General features: G+C 45.6%; 2 protein-coding genes across 8 annotated transcripts; one reads left to right on the plus strand and one right to left on the minus strand.

Moving 5' to 3' along the window:
- The first annotated feature begins 1,481 nt into the window (after positions 1 to 1,481).
- Positions 1,482 to 3,940, plus strand: LOC119278629 (protein COFACTOR ASSEMBLY OF COMPLEX C SUBUNIT B CCB1, chloroplastic-like). Of its 2 annotated transcripts, XM_037559959.1 has the most exons (5): positions 1,482 to 1,542; positions 1,630 to 1,784; positions 2,456 to 2,580; positions 3,169 to 3,321; positions 3,419 to 3,940. In XM_037559959.1, the coding sequence occupies exons 1-5, from the start codon at positions 1,497 to 1,499 to the stop codon at positions 3,606 to 3,608; spliced, it is 669 nt and encodes a 222-aa protein (XP_037415856.1). In that variant the 5' UTR covers positions 1,482 to 1,496; the 3' UTR covers positions 3,609 to 3,940. The 2 variants fall into 2 exon arrangements, with proteins under 2 accessions (XP_037415856.1, XP_037415855.1); XM_037559958.1 differs by having other exon boundaries at positions 1,482 to 1,784.
- A 944-nt stretch (positions 3,941 to 4,884) lies between these two features.
- On the minus strand, positions 4,885 to 10,434 carry LOC119278630 (disease resistance protein RGA5-like). Of its 6 annotated transcripts, none has more exons than XM_037559964.1 (6): positions 10,194 to 10,433; positions 9,608 to 9,694; positions 8,602 to 9,501; positions 6,191 to 8,138; positions 5,569 to 5,678; positions 4,885 to 5,460 (listed from the first exon to the last, which is right to left on the minus strand). In XM_037559964.1, coding segments are annotated over exons 2-6 (3,219 nt in total). In that variant the 5' UTR covers positions 9,610 to 9,694; positions 10,194 to 10,433; the 3' UTR covers positions 4,885 to 5,201. The 6 variants fall into 6 exon arrangements, 5 of the variants coding, with proteins under 5 accessions (XP_037415861.1, XP_037415858.1, XP_037415857.1 ...); XR_005137907.1 differs by having other exon boundaries at positions 5,432 to 5,460; positions 5,569 to 5,674; positions 6,118 to 8,138; positions 10,194 to 10,434; XM_037559961.1 differs by lacking the exon at positions 4,885 to 5,460 and adding an exon at positions 5,937 to 5,957 and having other exon boundaries at positions 6,118 to 8,138; positions 10,194 to 10,434.
- Between the last annotated feature and the right edge of the window lie 3,004 nt (positions 10,435 to 13,438).

Raw genomic sequence — 13,438 nt, forward strand, 5'->3', positions numbered from 1 at the left:
AATTGCCACGGTACAACGCTGGCAAGCCGAAGCAGCCGGCGGCTGAGCGTCGGGGCAGGACCGACCAGTCCATAGCTCTTTCAGGTGCACCTACAAAAGCCTCATTGAATTTAAGATATTTTTATCTTTACCAATTATATTAATGAGTATACAAGCAAACACTATACTGAATAATTTTTTTTTCGTGGTTCATCTTGGCAACACTATATTGAATAACCATATGAATTTTGTTCTTTTCATCTTTTTGTGTACATGTATATAACTGGCTAGTTACTCAAGTTGCCATGCATATTTCTGAATATTGCTTGGAATAACAAATATTCAAAATTATATAATTAAGTGAGAGTATGGTTTACTCGTATTAGTCCTTTAATTATAAGAGTTTTTTTCCAGAATATAGGCCTCATTTCACATTTTGCACATGACCCCGAATTCCAAAAGACAACATTGGCTAAGGTGTGTGTTGATGCCTAGTGTCGGAGCTAGCCGAAAATCACTAGGGGACGAAACTCAAATCATCAATGTTTGGGGTAGGGCGAGGGGCAAATACTAAAAAATCTAATCTAATCCCTCCTGATTTTTTTTCCGCCTCAACATAGCTCCACCATTGTTGATGCCATAGCCACCCACAAGACCAAAGTTGAGCACCATCAATGTGCTACGCCAAGCTCATTTTGAGAAACTTAGTCGATGACCTAGAATACGCACGCAAAGAGAAAGCAACCGTCGCGTTCGAATAAAAGAATGTGGCAGCTGGACTGTCATTTTTCATGGAATGCCACAGGCCCGACCCTAAGTGTGTGCAGCCGGTGCGGTGGCATGGGGCCCCAACTTTCTAGGGGTCTCAAATTTTCTAGCGCGGTCTAGATGTACAGACTCATTTACGCCGACGTCGCACGCCAGACATATTGTGGTGGGGTGCAATGCCACGATCATTCCGGGGCCCTTGAGTTTAGAAGCAGATCTGCGTTGACGACGACTCGACAAGTCCTCTAGCGCAACACATCTCTTCACAAGGATGTCCATGAGGAACACCCATCTAAACGTCTTCTTCTCTTTGTCTAAGCTGGTGCGTTGATGTGCTCACTCATGATTTACTTTCTTTTTGCAGGCACTCATGATTAACTGACCAAGAACAGCTGAGTAGTAAATCATGAGGCCTCAGCTTAGGGTTTGCCACAAGGCCATTGATTTTGCCGGCCCGGCCTCGAAACGCCAACCCCTATGACCTTCGTATTGGCCACGCCAGCCCTGGCCGGCCAGATGCAAGTCAAGACCAGTAAAACTCAAAGGATGGTATGCCGAAAATAGTTAGGTCATGATTTATTTTATTTTTTTGCAAAATGCACTAAATTTTCCAAAAAAATAATAAAATATGTAGTTTTGGCCTGGTAGCAGCGCCGGTTCCCAATTTGTCGCTCATCAAAAGAAAAGAACGAAAAAAAAAGGGCGCGACGCACGTCAGAGGGCTCCCCCGGTCTTATCCGCCCAACGAAATGGAAGCCTGCGCCTCCACCAGCCGCGTCCTCCTCCCTTTCCCTCCCCGCGCCGCGCGGCCGGCGGCGGCCGCCTGCCCCCGGCGCCGCCGGGCGGTGGCCGGCCGGAGGAGAGGGGTGCGGCTGGCCCCGGCCCGCGCGTCGCTCGACAGCGCCGCGGTGCTCCTCGACGCCGCCGTCGGGGCGGGGACGGGGTACTCGCAGGCCAGCTACTACACCTCGCTGGGCCTCTTCGTGCTCTCCGTGCCGGGGCTCTGGTCGCTCATCAAGCGCTCCGTCAAGTCCAAGGTCTCTCTCCAGGCCCTCCTCCCCCTCCATCCAAACCTGCTTCCTTGGCTGACCTATGTTTCTGATTAATTCCAGCTTATTCCCGCAGTATGTCGTCCTTTCCATGGTCTAGTTTCGATGGAAATAAGATGACACATGTAATAGGGGGCTAGGTTTGCATAAACTTTGAAATGATACGTTGTAGGATTTCAAGTCCAAGGTCTCCTACAAACTTGCTTCCTCCCATGGCCTCTGTTTTTGAACAACCTGTCTATTATATATGATCGAAGTGTGCTGCCAAGTAATGCTAGTATTATTATTGGTTCCAATTTTTGCTTGCTGGGAAGCAGCGTTTCTTTCTGTTTGTTGTTCGTCAGGTTGAAAACGGTATGTGGTGTAGTGTATGTGGGTTGGTTTCTCAGTTTTTCATTTTCTGGCTGTAATACTCTAGGTAGGTTGGTAGCATGGCAGCCATGGTGCCGGAGGGCTCTGGCTCTTTTATGCATGACTGCCGGGGAGGCTGGACTTGTTTTTTATCAGTTTCATGATGAAATGAAAGTGGCCCTTAATTCGAATGACATATATGCTATTGTCAATCAGGCTCATGTGTTTTTCTTGGATGGATGTATTGTTTGGTTCTTGGCCAATGATAGTAACTCGTGTTGTCATCTACTCTTAATTGCCCAACCCAGATTGTGCAGAAGACGTTCGTCAGGGAGGAAGGGCAGCCGACGGCGCCGAGCCTGGTGGCCGGGGAGATCCTGTCCTTCTTCACGCGCAACAGTTTCGCCGTCTCTGACCGTGGCGAGGTCATCACGTAAGTAGCACGTCGCCTTTCGACCTTAGTGCGACAATACCTGGTATTACTCTGCAAGTGTCTAAAATAGAACCATCGAATTGTACTTCAGTATTGTGTGAGAGTTGCTTTACTTGCATTATTTTGGTTCTGAAAGCACACTTGTCCAGAATAGCACCAAGTCTGAGGGCAAATTGAATTCCACTTTAGTATTGGACAGTAGACATGTATTTTGGTGTTTCAGAGTTAAAACACTCAAATTGATTGTGTAACCATACTAATAAGTAAAAATACCTGTTAGTTTTTTTTTTGAAAAGGAGTATAACCCCCGGCCTCTGCATCAATCGATGCATGCAGCAAATACTTGTTAGTTGGGGGTGCTTTGCGTTAGATTTACATTTGATGGGGCTAGTTAAGTATGGTACAGTTGATCAGCTCACTTGCAAAAGATGCCATCTAATATCTGATCCTTATTGGTCAGCTGTTGCACAATAAGAGTAGTTGTTATAGCAGCTGTATATGTTGTTCATGTAATCTGGCACAAGCTTATGGGTACAATTTTTAAGTTTGACTGCATCGTAAACTGTGATATTTTTTGTTACCAAACAGCTTCGAGGGCTCAATGACACCAAGCAGCGCTCAGGCAGCACTGCTGACCTTCTGCACCGTCATTAGCCTGGGGAGCGTCGGGCTTGTTCTGTCGATCGCGGTCCCAGAAGGCGGCAACAACTGGTTCTGGCTTATGACCTTAAGCCCCTTGGCGTACGTCTCTACGAGCGACTCTGCTAGCCGAAATCCCAAATGAAACTTACGATACATGTGTAGTAACCGTCTGCCTGTTTTTTGATGGATGTTCCAGGGGAGTGTACTACTGGACAAAAGCATCGAGGAAAGAGGAGATCAAGGTGAAGATGGTCTTGTCCGACGATGGGAACAGCGTGTCCGAGATTCTGGTGCGGGGCGACGATGTGCAGGTCGAGCAGATGAGGAGGGAGCTCAAGATGAGCGAGAAGGGGATGATATACGTGAAGGGGATATTCGAGACATGACCAGTAGCTTTGATGTCTGGAGTATAGTGACCAAGCAAGCAGTTCAAACCAGGCTTTCCTGTGATGCGGTGCAAAGTGAAGGTGAGAGAGGAGTTGAGGGTGGGTCGCGGTATCCACGGGCAAATCTGTGTCTTGGCTTTGAGAAAAAGAGATGGTTTTTGTCGGGATTTCGGTATGGCTCCTAGGTCCAAATGATCCCAGTATCTGTACCCTGTTTGTATATCAGCTACAACTAATGAATTACGCTCACAATGATACATCTACACAGTACACGGTTTAACAGAGAACCCTAGGCCATCTCTAGCATCATTGAAAGGCGCCATAACCGGTAACGTATTTTTGAGTATGCTCATCGTCTTCTTGTGAGCCTCAGAATTGGCATCCCCAAGTCTTTAACCGGTTCTAGAGCATGTGCGTAAAGTGCCGTATGCCTAAATGTGAAAGTCCAGCCAGCAGTTTTTGATCTCTCTGGTGCACTTTCAGGTTCTCAGGAGGACACCCCTTGCATCCCAAGTCCACCTCTTAACATATGTCTCTCCAGTATCTCAGTGATTGCTACATAATCCCTCAACTTCAGTATGAAACAAACCCCATCATGGTCAAGACATGCATAAACTTCATACGAACACTGCCCTGTTCCATTTTCTTCGTAACTCTCATCCGCTTTTCGTCGAAGTTTTATTGTTCCACAAACATATGCATCGGCGAGCCTGGTGGCAGCAGATAGGAGTTTAACATGCTTTCCGCACTCTCACTTCTCTTGTGCAGAACATTCCCTTGGAATGTGGCTTAAGCCCATCTATTCCTTATATATATCATAAAGTTGGGTCATGTATGGATGCGTATACTTTTCATTCAACAGCAGTCTCAAATTCATCAATCGTCAGCATGCGGTTCACAACTTTATGAAACTCTGCTATGGATTTATCCTGCTTTGAATACAGAGGACCTAAACACTCCTTTGCTTTCTCGAGGACATGCCATTTGCAGCAACGATGAGGTATGTTCGGCCTCACAGTGTGGATTGCCACTTCCATGGCCCGATTTCAGTCTGCATAATAAGAATGCCAATCAATTAACTACCAGAAACCGTTTAGTGCATTTTAAATTTAGTAAACATACAGTTGGTACATAATCCACCACTCATGCCTGTCAAGATGGTTCTTGGCGCTTCATCAGCAATGCAGTCAAACCAATGAAGAATAGATGCAGTTCGTCAGCAAATGGCAAAGAGTTAAGTAGACCAGAGCAACATTTGGTAAAGGAACAACAAGAATATGCAAACCTCAGGAAGAAAATATTATTATTGCCATTCAAACTGCGAAATTACAGGAGTTTCATACAAAGGAAGGGGTGACATGATAAAGAAAATCTTAGTATCAACAGATTTACAGTTACATCCTTCAGAAAGAATCAGTCTAATAAGTGATTTCTACCAGACTTCGAAATCAGTATCAACAGATCTACCATTCCATTACGACCGCGGACCTTTCATTTACTTTGCTTAATAAAGGGGTTGCATGCATCATTCTGATGCAGAGGCCGGGGGTGATCCTCCTTTTCTAAAAAAAACAATTCCATTACGATCTTTGCTTAAGGAACTTGTGCCGGCTCTTCAGGGACATGAACATCTGGACATTCTTGCAACGACAGGAGAAGGTCGATTGGAATAGTTTGGAGGCTGTTTTTCTCTGATGGGTCATTATCCTGATGAATACTCTCATGAAACATCTGCAGCGCACCCGCCGCTGAAATTTCTAGCACGGAGTTGTGCAAATCTTCAAGTTCTCTTATGCGGCGGACATCGAGCAACAACTTTTCTTCCCGGCTGCTGGAAAGACCAGCCAATGCACTGCTTTTTTGAAGGATAACAGAAGTAGAATACAATAAATGAGAATGATAGAAGAGGGAGTCTTATCACAAGAAAACTGAGATTGGCACAACCAGAAATCCAGTTTACCTAGTAATCCCGCGAACAAGATCCCACTTGTATCCTTGCCTAGACCCAACATTCCAGCCCTCTTGTTTACCTTCGTTCCGCGCTTTCGTTATGCCATCCCTATAGCCTGTCTACCAAAGAAACCGAAAGCCTTACTTTCAAACATTTATCATAACAAATCTATATATATGATGTGAAAGTACATTCAATAATGAATCTAATGGTATTGATTTGTTATTGTAACTTTGTCAAAGTTTACAAAGCTTGACTTTGACCAAAGCTAATACGCGGCGGAGGGGAGTATATATGAAAGTATATACATGCCAAAGTGGTGCCAGTGAACAAGACATGCATGCCATCAGTTATACCTGGGACAGAATGCTACTGACCTAGACTCCTTGAGTGACCCACTTGAAGTTTGGTGACCATGAGGGCAAGTCTGGAATTAGACATACTTGTGGTGTCCCATGATGTAATTTGCTCCAAAGAAAATTACAAAAACTATGCAGCGTACGGGAGGAAAAGGAGAAGTTAAAAAAGTCAAATGAGTTGTGTACTGTGTACACTTACATATACCGCAGGCTGACTTTCAACCGCTAGCATGGATCTCCTCTTCAGTGACGCCTTGCCCCTCCTCCCCCGCCATCTTTTCATCATCCCATGTTCGGAACTCCACCGCAGGGCGATTCGGAAGGAGATGAGCTGCATCTCTGATGGCCTCCTCCAACGCCTCAACGTCCCGAGCGGTCGCGCCAACGCAAATGATCTCGACGGCAAGATGCCTGAGGGAAGAGAGGTGTTGGATGCCAAAATCAAGACCGCTGCCTGCGTCAAACGGAACCCACAGTTTCTCAAGCCTCGGCATGGCCCCGGCTTCAAACATCAGTCCTTCTCCATTGCTCCAGCAGGTGAAATGGAACTCCCTCAGACATACAAACATGCTGCTGCTTATGATAAGCCGCTGTTTGGGAGCAGCTGATTTCGACATCAGCCAGAGAAACAGCAAAGCAGGTAGCTCTCCAAGGATCTCTAGTGTTTCCTCGTCTACTGGATCGATATTGATATCTAGGTATGTGAGCTTGTCCAGTGACACAATCCAAGGAGGAACTCTGGGAAAGTTGTAGTACGTGCCCATCTGAAACTTTTGCATGAGATAAGGGGAGGGGAACCAGGAGTCCAGTAAGAACTCCATTGAATAGCCATGATAACTACGAATGCATATAGATCGAAGGCTGAATCTGCCCAATTTGCGCAGCGAGGATACCAAGTTATCCACAAAAGTATCTTTGTTACTGTGTGTACTGACAATATACCAGCGTAGCCCAAGGATTTTCAGTTTAGTCAGACTGCCCAGCTCCAGCAAACACGACGCCATGCTGTACCGGTTGACTTTGATATCTGATAGCTCCTGCAGAGCTTGCAGATTCCCAATTCCTTCAGGTAATTCCAAATTACTGACGCGCAAACATGTCAAATGTTGCAGCTGAACAATGCTTTTGGGCATTTTTGTGATCTTTGTCCATCCCATATCCAGAGTCTTCAAATGCTGTAGTTCTCCTAACTGCTCAGGGAGTGCAGAAATACTTCTAACGTGGAGTCGCAAATACTTCAACTGGAAAAGCTTCCTCAGATGCTCAAAACAGTTGCTCTCCATCTCCTCGCCATTCTCAATATCAAGTACTCGCAGAACACGGAACTTCGAAAGAGAAGGCATCTTTTCGGCATACCCGACAATACTGAGCGACCGGCAATGAGAAATGATTGCTGTTGATGGAAGCATGATGTGCTCTTGGTCATAATAACTGAGTGATAGCCTACGGATCTTATGTTGAAGGACTAATATCTCATTTTGGTTACGGAAGAAGGTGGCAAAGTTTTCTTCCATCGACTTAGATGTAAGGAGATCCAGAATCATATCATGCACTCGGCATGAAACGACTTGACCGTCATATTGGATTTCCGCTGGCTGAAGCATACTTCTATTGATAAGATCATTAAAATAACGCTCTCCTATTTCCTCCAAATCTCGTCCACCATTTGTATCAATGAATCCTTCAGCGATCCACCTCCTTACTAATCGATCCCTCTCAATCTCATAATCCTCCGGAAATATACTTAGATAAAGTAAACATGTCTTCAAATGGTGGGGAAGATCATCATAGCTAAGAGAAAGTATCCTTCTCATCTCTTCTACACCGGGGTCCTTTCCCAGTGTGGAACCGATCGAATTATACACCCACTCCCATTCTTCATTTGTGCAATCTTTATTAGCCAATAAGCTTGCTATTGTAAGAATTGCTAATGGTGAACCACCGCACTTTTTTAATATTTCCGAGGAGACTTCTTCCAATTGAGGAGGACATATATCTTCTGAGCCAAATATTCGTTTAAAAAATAAACTCTTAGAGTTGGCTGCCGTCAGAGGCATTATTTCATAGACACGATCATGGCGTCGAGAGCAACATGACTTGGCTATATCAATACTACGTGTTGTCGTCATTATTCTGCTTCCCAGATCATTCAGAAACAAAGAACATTTGATAATCTTCCATGCTTGAGTACTCCATATATCATCAATAACAACTAAGTACCTGCAAAGTGCATGTTTTGCAAATTTCATGAATAAGGAAAATATATGAAAAAATAAATAAAATGGCATATTTCCTTGTCGTCAAATGTTAGTAAATCATGAGGATCATATAGGGCTTCAGGTTTTTTGAAATTCACTGTTTATGGGGACAGAATCATTTCTCTTTTATATATTATTACAGACAGCCATTTATCCCCTTCCCTAATGGTTTGGCCACACCACAAAGAGTTGAATTTATCAAAGCACTATTCAGAACCCTTTAGAAAGATAACCTCATGAACTGTGAACCAAAGCCTATTCAGAACTGCATATGCTTAAAATGAAACAAAATCATCTGTATTTAATTTAATTAAACAACAGTAAAATGTAGTAGAATGTCTAAGTTAGTAAATAAACATCAATACTGAAGAAAAAAATGATGCAGTACCATCAGCCAACTCCTCATTAAAAGTTCATGAATATACCTCTTGTTCTTTAAAACTTCTCTTATTGTGTCAATGAGCTTTCCCTCGTCCTGTATATCTGTGCTAGGAAGCTCTTGCTGGCAGACTTGAGAGAGTATATTTCTTAAGATCTTACTCACATCTGGTTGTTGTGACAAGGAAACAAAAGCTCGACATTGGAACTGGCCTTCCAGTTTACGAAACACCTCATTGGCAAGTGTAGTTTTACCGAGACCCCCAGGACCCACAATAGATATCACCTTTTGCTGCTGCACCGATGCACCCATCCCCTCCATTAGGCACTCGATGAGCTCGCTTCTTGGCTTGTCAATACCGACAAGCCCGTCTGGCTCAGCATAGAGTGAAGGCAAACGGGGGTCGATGGCCCTTGAGATGCTAGGTTCGAAGGTGCGCTCATCGAGCTTATACCTCATACGTCGCTTGCTTGCATCTTCAACACGTGCCTTGAGCCCCTGGATTTGGCTGGATATTTGATGGCGCGCCCTCAGCGCCTTGAGCTGCTGGAGCACACTTTGCACAAGCCCTGCTGCCTTAGCACTGTCAGTTTGGCCAAGGCTTTTCATGAAGTCGTCTATGCAATCCTCAATGTCATAAGACATCTCCCGGACTTGGTCCCTCCATTCCTTGGTCTGCACATCAAGATCACGGTCCACCTCTGCCAGCCTCTGAAGGAGCGCGTTCATGCTGCTCAGCTCGTCTTTCATGAACTCCACCTCCCTGTGCACACCTTTCAGCTTTGCGTACTCCTCCCCGAGCAGGGCGGTGAGCTTGGCGATGACAGAGGTCATCACTCCTGCCAAGGCGCTCACCATCTGTGGATGCTCTATGAGTGTAGCTACCAAAATTAATGCCCAGTTTTGCAGAAAATGGCCCCAAGCTTCAGCACGACAAAGCAAACACCTGGCAATATATGTATGCGTCACTAAGAGAAGTAGGTGTCCTACTGAATAAGAACCATAATTACAATCATAACTTTATAATTTAGTAAAAAGAGAAAACCACTCACATGCCACAGTCAATTTCTATCAGAAATTCAATCGCTCTCCAAATGACACAAATGTACCAAAGAAGTACTAGAAATGAACTCCTGGTACTGCGGTAACATAGACACATGAATAAATGATGAGCATCTGTTTCTCCAATTGTACCAGCTTCAGTCAAATCATTCATTGCTAGAATAAAAGAAGTGGAACTAACAGGTTTAAATACATTTGAGTTGCTACACTAACTAAGTCTACTGGAACTGGAACTATGAGTCCAGTCGCATGATTTATGGAGTTACTGTATGTCTTTTGAAAGCACCAGTTTGCCAGTTTAATTTGTGCAAAAGAAACAGGAACTGGCAGGGCTCCAAATTTCAGGACGCACTAATCTACATGCATCGTTCATTGCCTCCAATCCATCGCCAAGATTAATTAGGATTGTTATATTGTCATCTTAATTTCAGTAAGATCTATGATGTCAACTATGACTGGTTAAATACGACGGCGTCATCTTATCCAGCAAGATCTATGTGACGGAACACACCAATACTTCTGAAACAGCACCAAAAATTGCACTGCAGAAGCTGATAAGAAGAGCAAGCTCCATACCTGTTGGACTGGACGGAAGTCAGGCCAGCGCCGCCGCCGGCGAGATCGACAAATCCGCAGCGGCGATCGCGAGAGACCCCGCCGGAGCGGAGGGTGGGAGCCGCTCGTTTATGCGATGGGCGTGGTGGTCGCGGCGGCGGCGGCAGGTGGGAGCGGCGACCGTGGAAGCGTGGGCGGACGGCGGGTGTAGCTGCGGCACCGTGAGAAACTGAGAAGAGTGAGTGGCCGAGATTGCTTACTGATCCACGGCTCAGCTAGCTTTGACTTTGATTTTTTTTTTTTTGCTATCGAAGATATTAGGCCAGTGCCGTCTCAATCGGGCCAACTCCAACTAAACGTGCGAAGCAACCATTTGGATGATTACTGTGACTGTGGTATCACAACTCATCAAGGTTGAAATCTTGGTGCTCACATTTATTCGTGGATTGATTTTAGGATTTTCGACGATGCATATTTAGTGGTGGGAGGAGACGTTCCCGTCGACGACGAGGTGCTTACGGCGACATTGTAAATTTCAAGATGATATGCCGGTTCAGTCTTTCGAAGGTGCTCATAAGGATAGGATGTGCGTATGTGCATTCATAGGGGTGAGTGTATGCACGTGTATATAAGCGCCTGCGTTTGTTTTGTGGAGAAAAAAAACTCCAACAGAACATGCACTTTTTGCGTTTGCGTCGGCAAAACGGACACGGATGACATTCGTCCGTCAATGCGTCCAATGGTCAGACACATTTTACAATAGCGTTCGAGATTTTAAACTTATTTAAATAAGAAAAGACAAAAGACAATTTAAATGATAATATATAAGTTCAAACGTCCCGGCCGAACTATCCAACATGCATACTTGATCTTAAACTAGAAAACTAAACTTAAACTAAAAGGGAAACCTAGATTGGTCGTCACCGCCGTACTGGCTGTCTTCACTGCATTGTCGTTGTCGCTATCTTCCTCGTCTGCGCTTAGGTTAATGAAGGGCGATGGCTGTCACAGATGGGTGGGTGCTGCCTGCGGTGACTGAGACAGTTGCACTGCACGGGGCGGCGACATCACCTGGTGGCAACCACGCATCGGCCCCAACCCATACGGCGGGGTCCAACACCAACTCCGGCGTGATGGGCAACGTCGTAATCTACGTCCAAGACTGGCCCACCAACGCCGGAATCCACTGCGCCTCCGTGATACGTCTTCAATGTATCTTTTTTTACCATTTCATGCTATTATATTATCACTTTGTATGCTTTATATGCCATTTTATATTATTTTTATGCACTAACCTATTAAGTCAGTGCTCAGTGACCTGTTTTCTGCATGTTTTTTGTTTGTTAGGAAATTCATACCTACAAAAGTTCAAATGTGACAAAACTTTTTGATGATTTTTCTGGACAAAAGGAAACCCTGGAAGCTTCAGGAGAGGGCAAGAAGACCCACGAGGTGGCCACAAGGCAGGGGCTCACCCCTAGGTGGTAGGGCGCACCACCCTGGTGAAAGGATCGATATGGTTGACTAGAGGGGGGGTGAATAGGCAACTAATAATTTTTAAGCTTTTCTTTAACAATTTAAACCTTGCAACAAAATAGGTTGTCTAGATATGCAACTACGTGGACAACCTATATGATGCAATGACAACTAGCACACAAGCAAGCAATAGATACAACACAAGTAAGCTTGCAAAAGTAAAGGCACGAAATAACCAAGAGTGGAGCCGGTGAAGACGAGGATGTGTTACCGAAGTTCCTTCCTTTTAAGGGGAAGTACGTCTCTGTTAGAGCGGTGTGGAGGCACAATGCTCCCCAAGAAGCCACTAGGGCCACCGTAATCTCCTCACGCCCTCACACAATGCGAGATGCCGTGATTCCACTATTGGTGCCCTCGAAGGCGGCGACCGAACCTTTACAAACAAGATTGGGGCTATCTCCACAACACTTGGAGGCTCCCAAAAACACCACGAAGCTTCACCACAATGGAGTATGGCTTCGAGGTGACCTCAACCGTCTAGGATGCTCAAACACCCAAGAGTAATAAGATCCGCTAGGGATTAGTGAGGGGAATCAAATTTCTCTTGGTGGAAGTGTAGATCGGGGCCTTCTCAACCAATCCCGAGCAAATCAACAAGTTTGATTGGCTAGGGAGAGAGATCGGGCGAAAATGGAGCTTGGAGCAACAATGGAGCTTTTGGGGCAAGAGGTAAGTCAACTTTGGGGAAGAAGACACCTTTATATAGTGGGGGAAACAATCCAACCGTTACCCCCCCCCCCCAAACAGCCACGCACAGAGCGGTACTACTGCTTGGGCAGGGCAGTACTACCGCTGATAAGCGGTACTACCGCTTCCTTCCAGCGGTACTACCGTGCTGACGAGGAATGCAGGGTCCTAGCCCCAGAGCGGTACTACCGCGGAAGTATTGGCGGTACTACCGCTTGGAGCGGTACTACCGCCCCTACTGCCGCTACTAGTACCGTAAAACCCGACACGAAAAACAACGGTCGAGAATCGAGGCGGTAGTAGCCCGGAACCACTGCGGTACTACGGCCGAAGTTCGCAAGCGGTACTACCGCTCGGAGAGCGGTACTACCGCTTGACGAGCTTCGGCGGTACTACCGCCGAGGACCGCGGTACTACCGCTGGGACAGGACAGGCAGGCACAGATTAGGAAAGATAGCTCCAATAAAGCGGAAAGAAGCATCGGGTGTGATAAGGATGTGTACGTGTTGATTCCACCCTAGCCTTACCAAAGCGGATCCCCTCTTGATAGTACGGTGACTCCTACGAAACTAGACCACCAATAGAGAAACGAAGGAGCTACACCGTCTTGAATAAAACACCGAGGGGAAGTAATCGTCTCGTGCCAAAGGATGAATCTCTGAAAGAACTCAACGCACACGATTAGTCCTCAAAAGCATTGTCATCAATCACCAAAACATCTTGGGGATAAATATGCCCTTACAATCTCCCCCTTTTTGGTGGATTGATGACAATACGGGATTTGCACAAACAGGAAAGATATAGGATAGGCGCAAAGCCCCACTGTCCTAAAATGTAGAAGGGCTCCCCCTGGATGTGTGCTGTCTAGATAAGTGCTTTGGACTGCACAGCACAGATACCAGGATCAACGCTCCCCCTACATTTTGGAGACCAACTACCTAAGCAGGATATATGAGAGCAACATAGATAACAGGATAAGCATGCAACTCATAAGCTAGATATACATAGATAATGATACTCGAAAGATAAGGTAGCATATGTCT

This window comes from Triticum dicoccoides, chromosome 3B (genome assembly GCF_002162155.2).
Source record: "Triticum dicoccoides isolate Atlit2015 ecotype Zavitan chromosome 3B, WEW_v2.0, whole genome shotgun sequence".
Lineage (NCBI taxonomy): Eukaryota > Viridiplantae > Streptophyta > Magnoliopsida > Poales > Poaceae > Triticum > Triticum dicoccoides.